Source organism: Bombina bombina, chromosome 1, assembly GCF_027579735.1.
Source record: "Bombina bombina isolate aBomBom1 chromosome 1, aBomBom1.pri, whole genome shotgun sequence".
Taxonomy (NCBI): Eukaryota; Metazoa; Chordata; class Amphibia; order Anura; family Bombinatoridae; genus Bombina; species Bombina bombina.
The window spans coordinates 1,434,133,125-1,434,154,659 of NC_069499.1; the positions used below are offsets into that span (position 1 = coordinate 1,434,133,125).

The window sequence follows — 21,535 nt, forward strand, 5'->3', positions numbered from 1 at the left end:
GCTGTTATTATTTGATCCCTCCCTCTCTAGTGACTCGTGGACTTCCACATATTGGGTATTATATCCCATACGTCACTCTTGCCACTTACATGAAAGAAAACATAATTTATGTAAGAACTTACCTGATAAATTCATTTCTTTCATATTGGCAAGAGTCCATGAGGCCCACCCTATTTTTTATGGTTATGATTTTTTTAGTATAAAGCACATTTTTTTTCCAGTTCCTCTTTTTAATGCTTTTTACTCCTTGTTTTTTTTATACACCTCACTTCTTGGCTATACGTTAAACTAAGGTATGAGTGAGGTGGCAGGTGTTTTTATAGGCATTTGAGGTTTGGAAAACTTTGCCCCCTCCTGGTAGGAACGTATATCCCATACGTCACTAGCTCATGGACTCTTGCCACTAAAAAATAAATGTATCAGGTAAGTTCTTACATAAATTATGTGTTTGTTGTGTTTAATTCATAAGAGTTTTGTTGTTGAAAATATACTGTATGTGACTTCTAAAACCATTAGAGAAGTTACAGCTAAGTAATTCAATAATGGGTAACATTTCACGGTTTCTTCTTTTTTTTTTTTTTTAATTCATTTTAGGAATTCCAACCAGGAATCCAGGCCAGCACTTCCCAATTCCATGCAGAGGCCCCCACTGGGCCAGAGTGTTACCCTTCCCCTGGAAATGGGCCCAGGCACGCTGGCAGCTAGGTGAGTATTTGTTATTATTATCGAGTATGGTCACAATCAGTATACTGATGGTAAATAAGATCATGTTGCCCTATTTAGTCTGCCATTACCCCAATCCGTAGTTAGATATTTAAGACAAAATGTTTTAAAAGGTTGAGTAAATTTATGTTAAATGATCACCTGGCAGGTTGTAAATGGTTCTCTGCTAGGAACAGTATCTTTATTTAATCCTTTCACTACCGTGACTTTCAGATAAAAATTTGCCCAAAATATCAGAGCATTTCTTTCCTATGACATGGAGAGTCCACAATGTCATTCCAATTACTAGTGGGGTATTCAACTCCTGGCCAGCAGGTGGAGGTAAAGAGCACCCCAGCAAAGCTGTTAAGTGTAACTGCCTTACCCATAACCCCCAGTCATTTTCTTTGCCTCTGTCAATGGAGGTTGTGCGAAGTTGGTGTCTGAAGATTTAATCCTTTTATGGGTACTATTCCCTGCAAGCAAGGATTGGGGTCTAGCTGTCTCCATGTCAATCTCTTGAGTAAGAGTAGTGGGTGGCTTTTAGCAGTTAAAAGGTGGCCCACTCACGTGACCCGTACTTCCGTTTTTACGGAACGGAGCTGTGGAGATCGATAGCGATCTTTTTCTTCTATCAGAGCTACATGGAAACCGTTTTATCTCAGCGGTTTTTCAATATAGCAAAGTAACCTTCTTTCAGGATCGTCTAAATGGATTAGAAATATCTTCTAGGAGATATGTTTTTTCTTTTTGCTAGTGGGGTGTTCCTCCGCTGGTAGGAGCCTCAGGCAATCTGCAGTGTTCCTTTTTTTATTCTCTAACATACTTATTGTTTAATTTCTCTACCTTGCTTTTTATTTTATTTGGTAAATAAAAGTTTTATTTTTCCCTTACTTGCTGATTTTATTTCTAATAGTGGGACCTTTACACCATAGCATGGACTCTGAACAGAATCAGTCCATATCTATGGATAAATGTTTATTATGCTTAGAGGCCCATGTTGTTCTTCCAATGCAATTTTGTTCCTCTTGTTTAGCTAAAACTTTAAAATTTAAAGATAAATTACTCCCTTCTGAGCCAACTGTCTCTAAGGATATTGCTGTGTGTGACATGCCTTAGCTTTCTCCTCAAACATCCCAAGCCTTAGTTGTGTCTCATACTGTGCCTTCTGGGGGTGTTTATTTACCTGGGGATTTTGCCGCTCAGGTTTCCTCTGCAGTAGCAGCGGCTTTATCAGCTTTCCCTTCCTTGGGTAAGCGCAAGAGAAAATCTAAACGTTTGCCTGATACTAAGGCTCCTGACTCTAGAACTGCATTAGCCATTCTTGATCAGTTGTTTGAGGAGAATACTTCAGTAGCTTCTGAAAGTGAGATCCCTGACACTTTAGCAGAAAAATCTTCAGTAAATTTTAGATTTAAGCTTGAACACCTCAGGATACTATTGAAGGAGGTCCTAGCTACTTTAGACAATTTTGAACCTTCGTTTGCTGCCAACCCTACTAAGTCTTCTAAACTGGATAGAGTTTATGTTTCTCCATCTTCTGAGGAAGTTTTTCCTGTTCCAAGGAAGATGTCTGAAATTATAGCTCAGTAATAGGATAAGCCAGGTGTTCCTTTTTCCCCTTGTTTTTAAAAAGATGTTTCCTGTTGCTGACTCTATTCGTGACTCATGGCGCACTGTACCTAAGGTAGTAGGAGCTATTGTTACTCTTGCTAAGAGAACTACTATTCCTATAGAGGATAGTTACTCTTTTAAGGACCCAATGGACAAGAAGCTAGAGGCTTACTTAAAAAAGATGTATATTCATCAAGGGCTACAGTGGCAACCAGCAGCGAGTATTGCTATGGTTGCGGGAGCTGCATCTTATTGGTGTGATCCATTGTCTTATCTCATAAAACAGGAAACTTCAGTAGAGGAGATCCAGGATAGGATCAAAGCTCTCAAATTGGCCAATACTTTTATCTGTGATGCCAATATGTAGATAATTCATCTGGGAGCTAAGATGTCTAGCTTCACAGAACTATTCCGCAGGGCTCTGTGGTTAAAATCTTGGTCTGCTGATGTTTTTTCTAAGGCCAAGCTTTTGGCTTTACCCTACAAGGGAAATACTTTGTTTGGTCCTGGTCTAGCAGAGATCATTTAAGAAATTACAGGTGGAAAGGGATCTTCCCTACCTCAGGACAAGAATAAAAGTCCTAGAGGTGGTCAGACTCTAAATCAGCATGAAGGTTCTGCCCCCGATTGCAGTGTGCCTTTCTCTTTTTCGTCAAGCCTGGATACGAGTTGTCCCAAACCCTTGGACGGTGGACATAATATCCCAGGGTTACCGGAAGGGATTCAAGTCTTGCCCTCCAAGGGGCAGATTTCTCCTTTCAAGACTGTCCTCAAACCAAATAAAGAAGGAGGCCTTCTTAAACTGTGTAAAAGACCTATTTTCTTTGAGTTATTGTTCCTGTCCCTCTAGCAGAACAGGGTCTAGGATTCTATTCAAATCTGTTTGTCGTTCCCAAAAAGAAGGGAACTTTTTGGTCCATTCTAGACCTCAAGTGTCTCAACAAATTCCTCAGGGTTCCGTCCTTCAAGATGGAAACTATGTGTTCCATTCTTCCTTTGGTACAGGAGGGTCAGTGTATGATGGCCATAGACCTAAAGGACGCATACCTACATGTTCCCATTCACAGGGAACACCATCAGTATCTGAGGTTTGCATTTCTGGACAAGCACTTCCAATTTGTTGCTCTTCCATTTGGTCTGGCCTCAGCTCCCAGAACATTCACAAAGATTCTGGGAGCGCTATTAACTGTGATCAGATCCCAGGGAATTGCTGTGGCGCCTTATGTAGATTATATCTTGGTTCAGGCGTCATCTTTTCAACTAGCTCAATCTCATACAGAGATGCTGTTGTCTTTTCTTCGTTCCCATGGATGGCAGGTGAATTTGGAAAAAAGTTCTCTTGTTCCATCTACCAAAGAGTGTTTCCTAGTGACTTTAATAGATTCCCTGTCCATGAAGATTTTTCTGACGGAGGTCAGAAAAGACAAGATTCTCGCTTCTTGCCTTTCTCTCCAGTCTGCCTTTCATCCATCTGTGGCCCAATGCATGGAATTGATTGATCTGGCGGTGGCATCTATGGACATCATTCCTTTTGCACAGTTCCATCTTCGACCGCTGCAGCTTTGTATGCTCCGTCAATGGAACGGAGATCATTCAGATTTATCTCAGAGGATAAATCTGGACCCTCTAACAAGAGAGTATCTCTCGAGGTGGCTGTCACAGGAACATCTGTCTCTGGGCACTTGCTTTCTGAGACCTTCTTGGCAAATTGTGACTACAGCCGCTAGCCTGTCAGGCTGGGGAGCTGTTTGGGGCCCTCTAAAGTATCAGGGCCTGTGGTCTCGGGAAGAGTCCTCTCTCCCCATAAACATCTTGGGGATATGTGTTTCGCACCATGAGATAGAGAGTGTAGATGCTCTAACTCTGGTGAAACTTCTTGTAAGCTGTGTCTTGATAATATCTATACTTTTAGTTTGCCAAATACGTACTATGTAGTCTAGATTTTTATCACCCACCTTATTCAATATCATATTGTACCAATAGGATATGCATGTATGACCATTCTGATATAATTTAAGTCCCATATTTATATCTTTCCAATCTTGCTCGATATTAGTTTCTTATAATTGACTCTAATAGATGTCTTACCTGCAAATATGCATACAATTCTTTATTCTGTATATTAAATTGACTTTTAAACATTTTAAAACATTTGATGTGTGCATATTCTTTATCCCATATTTGTTCTGCAAATTCTAAGCCATTTTCTTTCCATTTATTAAACAGGATTGAGTTTACTCCTGGCATAAACTCTGGATTACCAGTAATGGGCAGATAGCTTGAAAAATAAGGATCTACATTACATAACTTGCATAGTTTATGCCAAGCCAATATTTAATTTTTCATAGACCCAGGGGCGTATTAATGAATAGGCCAACAATGCCAGTGCCTAGGACGACAGGTTTTGGGGGGCGGCACTGTTCCACTGCAGTGAATATCTGGCCATGCTTTTAAAAAAAAATTTTGCCTGGGCGACTTACCGCAGAGTGGTCACATGACCGGCTTTTCTGATCAGTGTGAGGACAGGAGTGGGGCATGATAGAGTGAGCCGCTGCATGCCTGTTACACAGCCTGATTAATATTTAAAGTTCCCATGTGGTGGTGGATGTATCTGCGCTCTTGGGCTTCTGTAAAGAAAGGAGAAGGGGACGGAAGGAGTATAAGCTGCTTTGCCTCTGAAAAGCAGCTTGAAGGGATCGGATCATAAGACTGATCAGAGGTGCTGAAAATTTTGTAGCTCAAATCCCACACTGTAGAGCGGTAATAGAGAATGAAATCTCCGGCTGGGAAAATGATGTTGCTGCATACAGTGTGTATTGCGAGGGTATGAAGGCTGCCCCAGGGGAATACACTAAGGGCACAAGCTAGATGGGACTGACATAGCACACTGAGCACAGCCAAGAGGAAGCAGCCTCATGCCCCCAGTATCCGGTTCTTCCATCCCCTGAGCCCGGCCTGTCATTTTCAAACATAGGGTTGTAAAAAGTGCAGAACAGTCTCTCAGACCGGGAACAGTATGAAGGTTTTGTATAGAAAAGCAGTCACACTTTTCTATACAAATCACACAAACTATTTCCGGTCTGAGAGACTGCATTAAGTGCAGGTGCTAGATAGAAATATGCTGTTTTGGTCTTCCAGTCTCTCATCTGCCATATCTCCCTCCTCTCCCTCCCTTCCTAATATTATTTTTGGAAATGCAAAAAAAAAAAAAAAAAAAGCAGAATTTTGAGTGCCTAGGGCAGCACAAAACCTAAATACACCACTGCATAGACCTCATGTTTTGTATTTCATTAGGTAAACATCTTGTTTCTAGATGTAGTAATGCACATAGTGAAATTGGCTTGACTAAATTTGTTTCTAATTCCCATAAAGAATAGTAACCGTATGCCGTCATCCAGTCTATAGCTATTTTAGCAATACTTATCCATTTATACCATTTAATAGATGGTAACCCAAAGCCACCACATAGTTTACTTTGCGATAACCTATATGCTGACAATCTAGATTTCTTAGACATGCCCCAAAGAAATTTTCTGAACATTTTTATTAAGGCTTAATAAATCTTTATTTTTTATAAATATTAGGTACATTTTGCATGATGTAAAGTAGTTTAGGAAAGATTATCATTTTTATAAAATTAATCTTGCCTGAAAGGGAAATTAGGAGATGACTCCATCTTATTAATTATTGATATAGTTCCATAAAGGCTTATAGTTTAAATCAAACCAGCCGTCAGGTGATGAACTAAATTTGAGTCCCAGATATTTTATATATTCTTTAACCTCCATAAAAGGGACTTCGGCTGAAGAGTGGTCTTTATTAATCCATAAGATTTCTAATTTGGAAAAATGTATTCTATAGCCTGAAAAGGATCCGAAATTTTTAATGATCCTTAATAGGTTGGGTATATTTTTTTTGCGTATTTCTAACAATTAAAAGCAGGTCGTCTGCATAGAGTGCAACCTGTAACTCTGTGGTGGCTAATAGGATACCCTGTATCTTCTCTCTTAAAACAATAGCTAGAGGTTCAATTGATAAATGAAACAATGTGGGTGATAGAGGACAACCCTGTCTCGTACCTTTAGTTAATATGATGTCTGATTAATTAATAATGCAGATATTGGTTTGGCATATAATCTTTGTATAAAATCTGTAAATCCCTCTCTAAAACCAAATTTAGTTAAAGTAGTAAAAAGGTAATCCCATTGTATCGATTCGATAGCTTTTTTCAGCGTCAATCGATATAATTGCATTATCAGAATTCTTTATGGGGTCATATCTTTTTGCCAAATAGTACTCCAGCGTTAAGAGCACCTTTCTAATATTGATTGCTGATGTTCTGTCTTTCATAAAGCCTGTCTGATCTGCATGTATCAATGTGGGTAAAATTAATTTTAGTCAGTTTGCTAAAATACTGGAGAGTATTTTGTAATCTGTGTTTAGGAGGGATATAGGGCGATATGCATCTACACTTTCTGGGTCCCTATATTTTTTTTTTTTATAAGAGTCACTAGAGATTTGTCAAATCATGATAGTATTTCCCTGCCTAAAGTGTAATATTCATTGAATAATTTATGTAAAATAGGTGTAATATTTTCTATTAAGAGCATCAGTAATTCTAATAGCTCCAGCATGGCCTCGCAGGATCTGGTTCGCGGATCTGGTGTGGATGTCATCTCTTCCTCCTTGGAGGTTACCTCTGAGGAAAGTCCTTCTACTTCAGCGTCCTTTCCTCCATCCAAATCTAGATTCTCTGAAGCTAACTGCTTGGAGGTTGAACGCTTAATTCTGTCCAAACGTGGGTTTTCTGAAGCGGTCATAGAAACTATGATTCAGGCTTGAAAACCAGTTACTTGCAAGATTTACCATAAGATATGGCGTAAATCTCTTTATTGGTGGGAATCTAAGGGAGTCTCCTGGAGCCGGTAGAGGATTCCCCGGATTTTGTCTTTTCTTTAAGATGGCCTGGATAAGGGTTTATCGGTCAGTACTCTAAAGGGTCAGATTTCTGCGTTCTCTATCCTTTTTCACAATAGTCTGGCAGATCTACCAGATGTTTAAGCCTTTGTACAGGCCCTGGTTAGAATCAGACCTGTGTTTAAACCTGTTGCTCCCCCCGTGGAGCCTTAATTTAGTTCTCAAAGTTTTGCAGCAGCTCCGTTTGACCCAATGCACGTTGTTGATATTAAACTGTTATCCTGGAAAGTTTTGTTTCTTGCCATTTTTTCCGCTTGCAGAGTATCTGAGCTTTCAACTTTAAATTGTGAGGTCTGAGGAGCGCCTCAAATTGGGCAAAGGACAACTACGTCGCTACGATACAAACAAATTTATTAATCACAGACAGTGGATGGTCTAATATCGATTAGTTAAAAATAGCCGGTTAAAATAGATAAAACAATGTCACATATATATCATATATAAAATCACATAGAGTTAAACCGGATAAAAATCACATAAAAATAAAAATACAAATACATGGATCCATGTTACATAAAAAATCAATACATAACACAATGTACAATGACTTTGAAAATTATGTAAATATAACACTTGTAAAGCAGACTTTGTAGTCCTAATAGGCCAATAGAATGTGGTTCTCTGAAAGAGTGGTGTAGTACATTAAATGGCTTGTGGGTAAAATATTCCAGAAATTCCTAGTCCTTGAAGATTGATAGGACAGTTGTATTTCCTAGATAGAGTCTCTCCTATGATTATAAGTGTCTGTGTTACTTAATCCAAAAAAGGAAAAATAATATGATGTGAAAATGTGTCCACGGTGATGTAGAAATCAGTGATAAAAAATTAGGAATTAAAAAAATTAAAAATACATACTGATGTGCCAATAGAAACTTCCTGTGAAAAAATGAAAAAAAATGAAAAAAAATGAAAAAATATATAAAGAACTCCAAATGACTACAGTCTTGAGAAAGGCCCAGGGAAGGGCCGAAACGCGTTGGCTATTGTATGGTAAGCCTTATTTCAATTGTATAAAATCATTTTTTAGCGTTATTGCACTATTTTGTGTTTGTTTTCCACAGGTACACTGGCAATTCATGCTCTATTTTTGTCTATTTTTTTGTGTATATCAACTTTAATCTTCTCACTTACTTTGACTTTTTGGATTGTTTTGAATTTCTCTTGGATAAACTTTGTATTATGCTATATTTTTGGATAAACTGTTAGAAAACACAGGATTCATTGATTTTGACAGAACCTAACTGTTAAAGTAACCTCAGCACACATTTGGAGTTCTTTATATATTTCTTTCATGTAATTAGCAAGAGTCCATGAGCTAGTGACTTATGGGATATACATTCCTACCAGAAGGGGCAAAGTTTCCCAAACCTCAAAATGCCTATAAATACACCCCTCACCACACCCACAAATCAGTTTTACAAACTTTGCCTCCTGTGGAGGTGGTGAAGTAAGTTTGTGCTAGATTCTACGTTGATATGCGCTCTGCAACAGGTTGGAGCCCGGTTTTCCTCTCAGCGTGCAGTGAATGTCAGAGGGATGTGAAGAGAGTATTGCCTATTTGAATTCAATGATCTCCTTCTACGGGGTCTATTTCATAGGTTCTCTGTTATCGGTCGTAGAGATTCATCTCTTACCTCCCTTTTCAGATCGACGATATACTCTTATATATACCATTACCTCTACTGATTCTCGTTTCAGTACTGGTTTGGCTTTCTACTACATGTAGATGAGTGTCCTGGGGTAAGTAAGTCTTATTTTCTGTGACACTCTAAGCTATGGTTGGGCACTTTTTTATAAAGTTCTAAATATATGTGTTTAAACATTTATTTGCCTTGATTCAGGATGTTCAACGTTCCTTATTTCAGACAGTCAGTTTCATATTTGGGATAATGCATATGAATAAATCATTTTTTCTTACCTTAAAATTTGACTTTTTTCCTGTGGGCTGTTAGGCTCGCGGGGGCTGAAAATGCTTCATTTTATTGCGTCATTCTTGGCGCGGACTTTCTTGGCGCAAAAATTTTCTTGTCATTTCCGGCGTCATACGTGTCGCCGGAAGTTGCGTCATTTTTTTGACGTTTTTTGCGCCAAAAAATTTTGGCGTTACCGGATGTGGCGCCATTTTTGGCGCCAAAAGCATTTAGGCGCCAAATAATGTGGGCGGCTTTTTTGGCGCTAAAAAATTTGAGCGTCATTGTTGTCTCCACAATATTTAAGTCTCATTATTTATTGCTTCTGGTTGCTAGAAGCTTGTTCATTGGCATTTTTTTCCCATTCCTGAAACTGTCATTTAAGGAATTTGATCTTTTTTGCTTTATATGTTGTTTTTTCTATTACATATTGCAAGATGTCTCAGATTGACCCTGAATCAGAAGCCACTTCTAGAAAAACGCTTAACTGAGTTTCAGTTCTACCAAAGTTCATTTATTTTAAATGTTATAAATGTTTATCTTTAGCTATGGTTTGTAATAAGTTATTATGATATACTTTTACATGCAGAATCCATTAGTGTTTATGCTTTATATATTTCCATTCTTACATCTTATGTACAAGAAATATTTAGAAGATTTATAAGAAATATTTTTCTGATTCTATTTTAAAGGCTTTGTCTGACTTCGTGCCTTCTAATAACATTTTTAGGTCTTTTTTCACTTCTTTTTTAATTATTGAAGTTTCAAATGACCAACAACATACTGATGTATCCTTCTCTGATGATGTTTTTTCTCTTTCAGAAATTTTCTTCATCAGATATTGACACTAACAAATCTACTTTCTTTCATGTAATTAGCAAGAGTCCATGAGCTAGTGACGTATGGGATATACATTCCTACCAGGAGGGGCAAAGTTTCCCAAACCTCAAAATGCCTATAAATACACCCCTCACCACACCCACAATTCAGTTTTACAAACTTTGCCTCCGATGGAGGTGGTGAAGTAAGTTTGTGCTAGATTCTACGTTGATATGCGCTCCGCAGCAAGTTGGAGCCCGGTTTTCCTCTCAGCGTGCAGTGAATGTCAGAGGGATGTGAGGAGAGTATTGCCTATTTGAATGCAGTGATCTCCTTCTACGGGGTCTATTTCATAGGTTCTCTGTTATCGGTCGTAGAGATTCATCTCTTACCTCCCTTTTCAGATCGACGATATACTCTTATATATACCATTACCTCTGCTGATTCTCGTTTCAGTACTGGTTTGGCTATCTGCTATATGTAGATGAGTGTCCTGGGGTAAGTAAGTCTTATTTTCTGTGACACTCCTAGCTATGGTTGGGCACTTTGTTTATAAAGTTCTAAATATATGTATTCAAACATTTATTTGCCTTGACTCAGAATGTTCAACTTTCCTTATTTTCAGACAGTCAGTTTCATATTTGGGATAATGCATTTTAATTTAACATTTTTCTTACCTTAAAATTTGACTTTTTCCCTGTGGGCTGTTAGGCTCGCGGGGGCTGAAAATGCTTCATTTTATTGCGTCATTCTTGGCGTGGACTTTTTTGGCGCAAAAATTCTATTTCCGTTTCCGGCGTCATACGTGTCGCCGGAAGTTGCGTCATTTTTTGACGTTATTTTGCGCCAAAAATGTTGGCGTTCCGGATGTGGCGTCATTTTTGGCGCCAAAAAGCATTTAGGCGCCAAATAATGTGGGCGTCTTATTTGGCGCGAAAAAATATGGGCGTCACTTTTGTCTCCACATTATTTAAGTCTCATTTTTTATTGCTTCTGGTTGCTAGAAGCTTGTTCTTTGGCATTTTTTCCCATTCCTGAAACTGTCATTTAAGGAATTTGATCAATTTTGCTTTATATGTTGTTTTTTCTCTTACATATTGCAAGATGTCTCACGTTGCATCTGAGCCAGAAGATACTACAGGAAAATCGCTGTCAAGTGCTGAATCTACCAAAGCTAAGTGTATCTGCTGTAAACTTTTGGTAGCTATTCCTCCAGCTGTTGTTTGTATTGATTGTCATGACAAACTTGTTAAAGCAGATAATATTTCCTTTAGTAAAGTACCATTGCCTGTTGCAGTTCCTTCAACATCTAAGGTGCAGAATGTTCCTGATAATATAAGAGATTTTGTTTCAGAATCCATAAAGAAGGCTATGTCTGTTATTTCTCCTTCTTGTAAACGTAAAAAATCTTTTAAAACTTCTCTCCCTACAGATGAATTTTTAACTGAACATCATCATTCTGATTCTGATGATTCCTCTGGTTCAGAGGATTCTGTCTCAGAGGTTGATGCTGATAAATCTTCATATTTATTTAAAATGGAATTTATTCGTTCTTTACTTAAAGAAGTACTAATTGCTTTAGAAATAGAGGATTCTGGTCCTCTTGATACTAATTCTAAACGTTTAGATAAGGTATTTAAAGCTCCTGTGGTTATTCCAGAAGTTTTTCCTGTTCCTAATGCTATTTCTGCAGTAATTTCCAAAGAATGGGATTATTTGGGTAATTCATTTACTCCTTCTAAACGTTTTAAGCAATTATATCCTGTGCCGTCTGACAGATTAGAATTTTGGGACAAGATCCCTAAAGTTGATGGGGCTATTTCTACCCTTGCTAAACGTACTACTATTCCTACGTCAGATGGTACTTCGTTTAAGGATCCTCTAGATAGGAAAATTGAATCCTTTCTAAGAAAAGCTTATCTGTGTTCAGGTAATCTTCTTAGACCTGCTATATCTTTGGCTGATGTTGCTGCAGCTTCAACTTTTTGGTTGGAAACTTTAGCGCAACAAGTAACACATCGTGATTCTCATGATATTATTATTCTTCTTCAGAATGCTAATAATTTTATCTGTGATGCCATTTTTGATATTATCAGAGTTGATGTCAGGTTTATGTCTCTAGCTATTTTAGCTAGAAGAGCTTTATGGCTTAAAACTTGGAATGCTGATATGGCTTCTAAATCAACTTTACTTTCCATTTCTTTCCAGGGTAACAAATTATTTGGTTCTCAGTTGGATTCCATTATTTCAACTGTTACTGGTGGGAAAGGAACTTTTTTACCACAGGATAAAAAATCTAAAGGTAAAAACAGGGCTTATAATCGTTTTCGTTCCTTTCGTTTCAACAAAGAACAAAAGCCTGATCCTTCATCCTCAGGAGCAGTTTCAGTTTGGAGACCATCTCCAGTCTGGAATAAATCCAAGCCAGCTAGAAAGGCAAAGCCTGCTTCTAAGTCCACATGAAGGTGCGGACCTCATTCCAGCTCAGCTGGTAGGGGGCAGGTTACGTTTTTTCAAGGAAATTTGGATCAATTCTGTTCACAATCTTTGGATTCAGAGCATTGTTTCAGAAGGGTACAGAATTGGTTTCAAGTTGAGACCTCCTGCAAAGAGATTTTTTCTTTCCTGTGTCCCAGTAAATCCAGTAAAAGCTCAAGCATTTCTGAAATGTGTTTCAGATCTAGAGTTGACTGGAGTAATTATGCCAGTTCCAGTTCCGGAACAGGGGATGGGGTTTTATTCAAATCTCTTCATTGTACCAAAGAAGGAGAATTCTTTCAGACCAGTTCTGGATCTAAAAATATTGAATCATTATGTAAGGATACCAACGTTCAAGATGGTAACTGTAAGGACTATCTTACCTTTTGTTCAGCAAGGGAATTATATGTCCACAATAGATTTACAGGATGCATATCTGCATATTACGATTCATCCAGATCATTATTAGTTCCTGAGATTCTCGTTTCTGGACAAGCATTACCAGTTTGTGGCTCTGCCGTTTGGCCTAGCTACAGCTCCAAGAATTTTTACAAAGGTTCTCGGTGCCCTGCTGTCTGTAATCAGAGAACAGGGTATTGTGGTATTTCCTTATTTGGACGATATCTTGGTACTTGCTCAGTCTTTACATTTAGCAGAATCTCATACGAATCGACTTGTGTTGTTTCTTCAAGATCATGGTTGGAGGATCAATTTACCAAAAAGTTCTTTGATTCCTCAGACAAGGGTAACCTTTCTGGGTTTCCAGATGGATTCAGTGTCCATGACTCTGTCTTTAACAGACAAGAGACGTCTAAAATTGATTACAGCTTGTCGAAACCTTCAGTCACAATCATTCCCTTCGGTAGCCTTATGCATGGAAATTCTAGGTCTTATGACTGCTGCATCGGACGCGATCCCCTTTGCTCGTTTTCACATGCGACCTCTTCAGCTCTGTATGCTGAAGCAATGGTGCAAGGATTACACGAAGATATCTCAATTAATATCTTTAAAACCGATTGTTCGACACTCTCTAACATGGTGGACAGATCACCATCGTTTAATTCCGGGGGCTTCTTTTGTGCTTCCGACCTGGACTGTAATTTCAACAGATGCAAGTCTCACAGGTTGGGGAGCTGTGTGGGGATCTCTGACGGCACAAGGAGTTTGGGAATCTCAGGAGGTGAGATTACCGATCAATATTTTGGAACTCCGTGCAATTTTCAGAGCTCTTCAGTTTTGGCCTCTTCTGAAGAGAGAATCGTTCATTTGTTTTCAGACAGACAATGTCACAACTGTGGCATACATCAATCATCAAGGAGGGACTCACAGTCCTCTGGCTATGAAAGAAGTATCTCGAATTTTGGTTTGGGCGGAATCCAGCTCCTGTCTAATCTCTGCGGTTCATATCCCAGGTGTAGACAATTGGGAAGCGGATTATCTCAGTCGCCAAACGTTGCATCCGGGCGAATGGTCTCTTCACCCAGAGGTATTTCTTCAGATTGTTCAAATGTGGGAACTTCCAGAAATAGATCTGATGGCGTCCCATCTAAACAAGAAACTTCCCAGGTATCTGTCCAGATCCCGGGATCCTCAGGCGGAGGCAGTGGATGCATTATCACTTCCTTGGAAGTATCATCCTGCCTATATCTTTCCGCCTCTAGTTCTTCTTCCAAGAGTAATCTCCAAGATTCTGAAGGAATGCTCGTTTGTTCTGCTGGTAGCTCCGGCATGGCCTCACAGGTTTTGGTATGCGGATCTTGTCCGGATGGCCTCTTGCCAACCGTGGACTCTTCCGTTAAGACCAGACCTTCTGTCACAAGGTCCTTTTTTCCATCAGGATCTGAAATCCTTAAATTTAAAGGTATGGAGATTGAACGCTTGATTCTTGGTCAAAGAGGTTTCTCTGACTCTGTGATTAATACTATGTTACAGGCTCGTAAATCTGTATCTCGAGAGATATATTATAGAGTCTGGAAGACTTATATTTCTTGGTGTCTTTCTCATCATTTTTCCTGGCATTCTTTTAGAATACCGAGAATTTTACAGTTTCTTCAGGATGGTTTAGATAAGGGTTTGTCCGCAAGTTCTTTGAAAGGACAAATCTCTGCTCTTTCTGTTCTTTTTCACAGAAAGATTGCTATTCTTCCTGATATTCATTGTTTTGTACAAGCTTTGGTTCGTATAAAACCTGTCATTAAGTCAATTTCTCCTCCTTGGAGTTTGAATTTGGTTCTGGGAGCTCTTCAAGCTCCTCCGTTTGAACCTATGCATTCATTGGACATTAAATTACTTTCTTGGATAGTTTTGTTCCTTTTGGCCATCTCTTCTGCCAGAAGAGTTTCTGAATTATCTGCTCTTTCTTGTGAGTCTCCTTTTCTGATTTTTCATCAGGATAAGGCGGTGTTGCGAACTTCTTTTGAATTTTTACCTAAAGTTGTGAATTCCAACAACATTAGTAGAGAAATTGTGGTTCCTTCATTATGTCCTAATCCTAAGAATTCTAAGGAGAAATCGTTGCATTCTTTGGATGTTGTTAGAGCTTTGAAATATTATGTTGAAGCTACGAAATCTTTTCGTAAGACTTCTAGTCTATTTGTTATCTTTTCCGGTTCTAGAAAAGGCCAGAAAGCTTCTGCCATTTCTTTGGCATCTTGGTTGAAATCTTTAATTCATCTTGCCTATGTTGAGTCGGGTAAAACTCCGCCTCAGAGAATTACAGCTTATTCTACTAGGTCAGTTTCTACTTCCTGGGCGTTTAGGAATGAAGCTTCGGTTGACCAGATCTGCAAAGCAGCAACTTGGTCCTCTTTGCATACTTTTACTAAATTCTACCATTTTGATGTATTTTCTTCTTCTGAAGCAGTTTTTGGTAGAAAAGTACTTCAGGCAGCGGTTTCAGTTTGAATCTTCTGCTTATGTTTTTCATTAAACTTTATTTTGGGTGTGGATTATTTTCAGCAGGAATTGGCTGTCTTTATTTTATCCCTCCCTCTCTAGTGACACTTGTGTGGAAAGATCCACATCTTGGGTAGTCATTATCCCATACGTCACTAGCTCATGGACTCTTGCTAATTACATGAAAGAAAACATAATTTATGTAAGAACTTACCTGATAAATTCATTTCTTTCATATTAGCAAGAGTCCATGAGGCCCGCCCTTTTTTGTGGTGGTTATGATTTTGTATAAAGCACAATTATTCCAATTCCTTATTTTATATGCTTTCGCACTTTTTTATCACCCCACTTCTTGGCTATTCGTTAAACTGAATTGTGGGTGTGGTGAGGGGTGTATTTATAGGCATTTTGAGGTTTGGGAAACTTTGCCCCTCCTGGTAGGAATGTATATCCCATACGTCACTAGCTCATGGACTCTTGCTAATATGAAAGAAATGAATTTATCAGGTAAGTTCTTACATAAATTATGTTTTCTCTTGTTAAGTGTATCCAGTCCACGGATCATCCATTACTTATGGGATATTAACTCCTCCCCAACAGGAAGTGCAAGAGGATTCACCCAGCAGAGCTGCTATATAGCTCCTCCCCTAACTGCCATTACCAGTCATTCTCTTGCACCCAACGAATAGATAGGATGTGTGAGAGGACTGTGGTGATTATACTTAGTTTCATACCTTCAATCAAAAGTTTGTTATTTTATAATAGCACCGGAGTGTGTTATTCCTTCTCTGGTAGAATTTGAAGAAGAATCTACCTGAGTTTTTCTATGATTTTAGCCGGAGTAGTTAAGATCATATTGCTGTTTCTCGGCCATCTGAGGAGAGGTAAACTTCAGATCAGGGGACAGCGGGCAGATTAATCTGCAAAGAGGTATGTAGCAGCTTATTATTTTCTGACAATGGAATTGATGAGAAAATTCTGCCATACCGATATAATGTAAACTCAGCCTTAAATGCAGTAGCAGCAACTGGTATCAGGCTGTCATGTATGTATATTTTACACTTCAGTATTCTGGGGAATGGCACTTCACTGGAATTATACTGTATGCATAAAACTTTAGCCTAATTTGCAGGGACTAGCAACAGGCTTTTTAATAACACTCAATTTATTAATGTTAAACGTTTTTTGCTGGCATGTAAAATCGTTTAATTTTCTGAGGTACTGGGTGAAAAAATGTTTTGGGCACTATTTTTTTCCACTTGGCAGTCGTTTTATTTAATTTATGACAGTTTACTGATCTCTCACTGTTATGTGTGAGGGGGAGGGACCTTTTTTGGTGCTTTTGCTACGCATCAAAAAATTCAGTCAGAAGTTTATTGTCTTCCCTGCATGATCCGGTTCATCTCTACAGAACTCAGGGGTCTTCAAAACTTGTTTTGAGGGAGGTAATCACTCACAGCAGAGCTGTGAGATTGTAGTTGACTGTGATAAAAAAACGTTTATTTCTGTATTTTTTTTTTTTTCTGCTATCAGGGTTAGTTATCCTTTGCTAATGGGAGCAATCCTTTGCTAAAATTGTGTTTTTTACAAAGATTTGATGCTATAACTTTTCAGTTTATTAATTTTCAACTGTCATAACTTTTTCTGTGCTTCTTATAGGCACAGTACGTTTTCATATTATAGTAAATTACTTGAAAAGTATTTCCAAGTTGCTAGTTTATTTGCTAGTGTGTTAAACATGTCTGATTCAGAGGAAGATATCTGTGCTATATGTGCTAAAGCCAAAGTGGAGCCCAATAGAAATTTATGTACTAACTGTATTGATGCTACTTTAAATAAAAGTCAATCTGTACAAATTGAACATATTTCACCAAACAACGAGGGGAGAGTTATGCCGACTAACTCGCCTCACGTGTCAGTACCTGCATCTCCCGCTCGGGAGGTGCGTGATATTGTAGCGCCGAGTACATCTGGGCGGCCATTACAAATCACATTACAGGATATGGCTACTGTTATGACTGAAGTTTTGGCTAAATTACCAGAACTAAGAGGTAAGCGTGATCACTCTGGGGTGAGAACAGAGTGCGCTGATAATATTAGGGCCATGTCAGACACTGCGTCACAATTTGCAGAACATGAGGACGGAGAGCTTCATTCTGCGGGTGACGGTTCTGATCCAAACAAACTGGATTCAGATATTTCAAATTTTAAATTTAAGCTGGAAAACCTCCGTGTATTACTAGGGGAGGTATTAGCGGCTCTGAATGATTGTAACACAGTTGCAGTACCAGAGAAAATGTGTAGGTTGGATAAATATTTTGCGGTACCGGCGAGTACTGACGTTTTTCCTATACCTAAGAGACTTACTGAAATTGTTACTAAGGAGTGGGATAGACCCGGTGTGCCGTTCTCACCCCCTCCGATATTTAGAAAGATGTTTCCAATAGACGCCACCACACGGGACTTATGGCAAACGGTCCCTAAGGTGGAGGGAGCAGTTTCTACTTTAGCTAAGCGTACCACTATCCCGGTGGAGGATAGCTGTGCCTTTTCAGATCCAATGGATAAAAAGTTAGAGGGTTACCTTAAGAAAATGTTTGTTCAACAAGGTTTTATATTGCAACCTCTTGCATGCATTGCGCCTGTCACGGCTGCAGCAGCATTTTGGTTTGAGTCTCTGGAAGAGACACTTGAATCAGCTCCATTAGATGAGATTACACACAAGCTTAAAGCCCTTAAGTTAGCTAACTCATTTATTTCAGATGCCGTAGTACATTTAACTAAACTTACGGCTAAGAATTCCGGATTCGCCATTCAGGCACGCAGAGCACTGTGGCTAAAATCCTGGTCAGCTGACGTTACTTCTAAATCTAAATTGCTTAATATACCTTTCAAAGGGCAGACCTTATTCGGGCCCGGGTTGAAAGAAATTATCGCTGACATTACAGGAGGTAAAGGCCATGCCCTGCCTCAAGACAGAGCCAAACCTAAGGCTAGACAGTCTAATTTTCGTTCCTTTCGTAATTTCAAAGCAGGAGCAGCATCAACTTCCTCTGCACCAAAACAGGAAGGAGCTGTTGCTCGCTACAGACAAGGCTGGAGACCTAACCAGTCCTGGAACAAGGGCAAGCAGGCCAGGAAACCTGCTGCTGCCCCTAAGACAGCATGAATCGAGGGCCACCGATCCGGGAACGGATCTAGTGGGGGGCAGACTTTCTTTCTTCGCCCAGGCTTGGGCAAGAGATGTCCAGGATCCCTGGGCGTTAGAGATCATATCTCAGGGATACCTTCTAGACTTCAAATTCTCTCCCCCAAGAGGGAGATTTCATCTGTCAAGGTTGTCAACAAACCAAATAAAGAAAGAGGCGTTTCTACACTGCGTACAAGATCTTTTATTAATGGGAGTGATCCATCCGGTTCCGCGGTCGGAACAAGGACAAGGGTTTTACTCAAATCTGTGGTTCCCAAAAAAGAGGGAACTTTCAGGCCAATCTTGGATTTAAAGATCCTAAACAAATTCCTAAGAGTTCCATCGTTCAAAATGGAAACTATTCGGACAATTTTACCCATGATCCAAAAGGGTCAGTACATGACCACAGTGGATTTAAAGGATGCTTACCTTCACATACCGATTCACAAAGATCATTACCGGTATCTAAGGTTTGCCTTTCTAGACAGGCATTACCAGTTTGTAGCTCTTCCATTCGGATTGGCTACGGCTCCGAGAATCTTCACAAAGGTTCTGGGTGCTCTTCTGGCGGTACTAAGACCGCGAGGAATTGCGGTAGCTCCGTACCTAGACGACATTCTGATACAAGCTTCAAGCTTTCAAACTGCCAAGTCTCATACAGAGTTAGTACTGGCATTTCTAAGGTCGCATGGATGGAAGGTGAACGAAAAGAAGAGTTCTCTCTTTCCACTCACAAGAGTTCCCTTCTTGGGGACTCTTATAGATTCTGTAGAAATGAAGATTTACCTGACAGAAGACAGGTTAACAAAGCTTCTAAATGCATGCCGTGTCCTTCATTCCAATCAACACCCGTCAGTAGCTCAATGCATGGAGGTGATCGGCTTAATGGTAGCAGCAATGGACATAGTACCCTTTGCACGTCTACATCTCAGACCGCTGCAATTGTGCATGCTAAGTCAGTGGAATGGGGATTACTCAGACTTGTCCCCTACTCTGAATCTGGATCAAGAGACCAGAAATTCTCTTCTATGGTGGCTTTCTCAGCCACATCTGTCCAGGGGGATGCCATTCAGCAGGCCGGACTGGACAATTGTAACAACAGACGCCAGCCTACTAGGTTGGGGCGCTGTCTGGAATTCTCTGAAGGCTTAGGGACAATGGAATCAGGAGGAGAGTCTCCTACCAATAAACATTCTGGAATTGAGAGCAGTTCTCAATGCCCTTCTGGCTTGGCCCCAGTTAACAACTCGGGGGTTCATCAGGTTTCAGTCGGACAACATCACGACTGTAGCTTACATCAACCATCAGGGAGGGACAAGAAGCTCCCTAGCAATGATGGAAGTATCAAAGATAATTCGCTGGGCAGAGTCTCACTCTTGCCACCTGTCAGCAATCCACATCCCGGGAGTGGAGAACTGGGAGGCGGATTTCTTAAGTCGTCAGACTTTTCATCCGGGGGAGTGGGAACTTCATCCGGAGGTCTTTGCCCAAATACTTCGACGTTGGGGCAAACCAGAGATAGATCTCATGGCGTCTCGACAGAACGCCAAGCTTCCTCGTTACGGGTCCAGATCCAGGGATCCGGTAGCGGTTCTGATAAATGCTTTGACAGCACCTTGGACCTTCGGGATGGCTTATGTGTTTCCACCCTTCCCGATGCTTCCTCGATTGATTGCCAGAATCAAACAGGAGAGAGCATCAGTGATTCTAATAACGCCTGCATGGCCACGCAGGACTTGGTATGCAGATCTAGTGGACATGTCATCCTGTCCACCTTGGTCGCTACCTCTGAAACAGGACCTTCTGATCCAGGGTCCCTTCAAACATCAAAATCTAATTTCTCTGAAGCTGACTGCTTGGAAATTGAACGCTTGATTTTATCAAAACGTGGTTTTTCTGAGTCAGTTATTGATACCTTAATACAGGCTAGGAAGCCTGTTACCAGAAAGATTTACCATAAGATATGGCGCAAATACTTATATTGGTGCGAATCCAAGAGTTACTCATGGAGTAAGGTTAGGATTCCGAGGATATTGTCTTTTCTACAAGAAGGTTTAGAAAAGGGTTTATCCGCTAGTTCCTTAAAGGGACAGATTTCAGCTCTGTCCATTCTTTTACACAAACGTCTGTCAGAAGTTCCGGACGTTCAAGCTTTTTGTCAGGCTTTAGCTAGGATCAAGCCTGTGTTTAAAACTGTTGCTCCACCATGGAGTTTGAACTTAGTTCTTAATGTTTTACAGGGGGTTCCGTTTGAACCCCTTCATTCCATTGATATCAAGTTGTTATCTTGGAAAGTTCTGTTTTTAATGGCGATTTCCTCGGCTCGAAGAGTCTCTGAGTTATCTGCCTTACATTGTGATTCTCCTTATCTGATTTTTCATTCAGACAAGGTAGTTCTGCGTACTAAACCTGGGTTCCTACCTAAGGTGGTCACTAACAGGAATATCAATCAAGAGATTGTGGTTACATCTTTGTGTCCTAATCCTTCTTCGAAAAAGGAACGTCTGCTACACAATCTAGATGTAGTCCGTGCCCTGAAATTTTATCTACAGGCAACTAAGGATTTTCGACAAACGTCTTCCCTGTTTGTCGTTTATTCTGGTCAGAGGAGAGGTCAAAAAGCTTTGGCTACCTCTCTCTCCTTTTGGCTTCGTAGCATAATACGGTTAGCCTATGAGACTGCTGGACAGCAGCCTCCTGAAAGAATTACAGCACATTCTACTAGAGCTGTGGCTTCCACTTGGGCCTTTAAGAATGAGGCTTCTGTTGAACAGATTTGCAAGGCTGCAACTTGGTCTTCTCTTCATACTTTTTCCAAATTTTACAAATTTGACACTTTTGCTTCTTCGGAGGCTGTTTTTGGGAGAAAGGTTCTTCAGGCAGTGGTTCCTTCCGTATAAAGAGCCTGCCTGTCCCTCCCGTCATCCGTGTACTTTAGCTTTGGTATTGG

At 39.9% G+C, this 21,535-nt stretch overlaps 1 protein-coding gene across 1 annotated transcript in view; it reads left to right on the plus strand.

Annotated features, from left to right (window-relative positions):
• The window catches only part of ARNT (aryl hydrocarbon receptor nuclear translocator), a 382,463-nt gene that overhangs the window by 264,417 nt on the left and 96,511 nt on the right, over positions 1 to 21,535 (plus strand). The window contains exon 14 of the mRNA XM_053705500.1: positions 595 to 705. Within this exon, the coding sequence (XP_053561475.1) occupies positions 595 to 705 (111 nt within the window). The remainder of the gene's footprint in view (positions 1 to 594; positions 706 to 21,535) is intronic.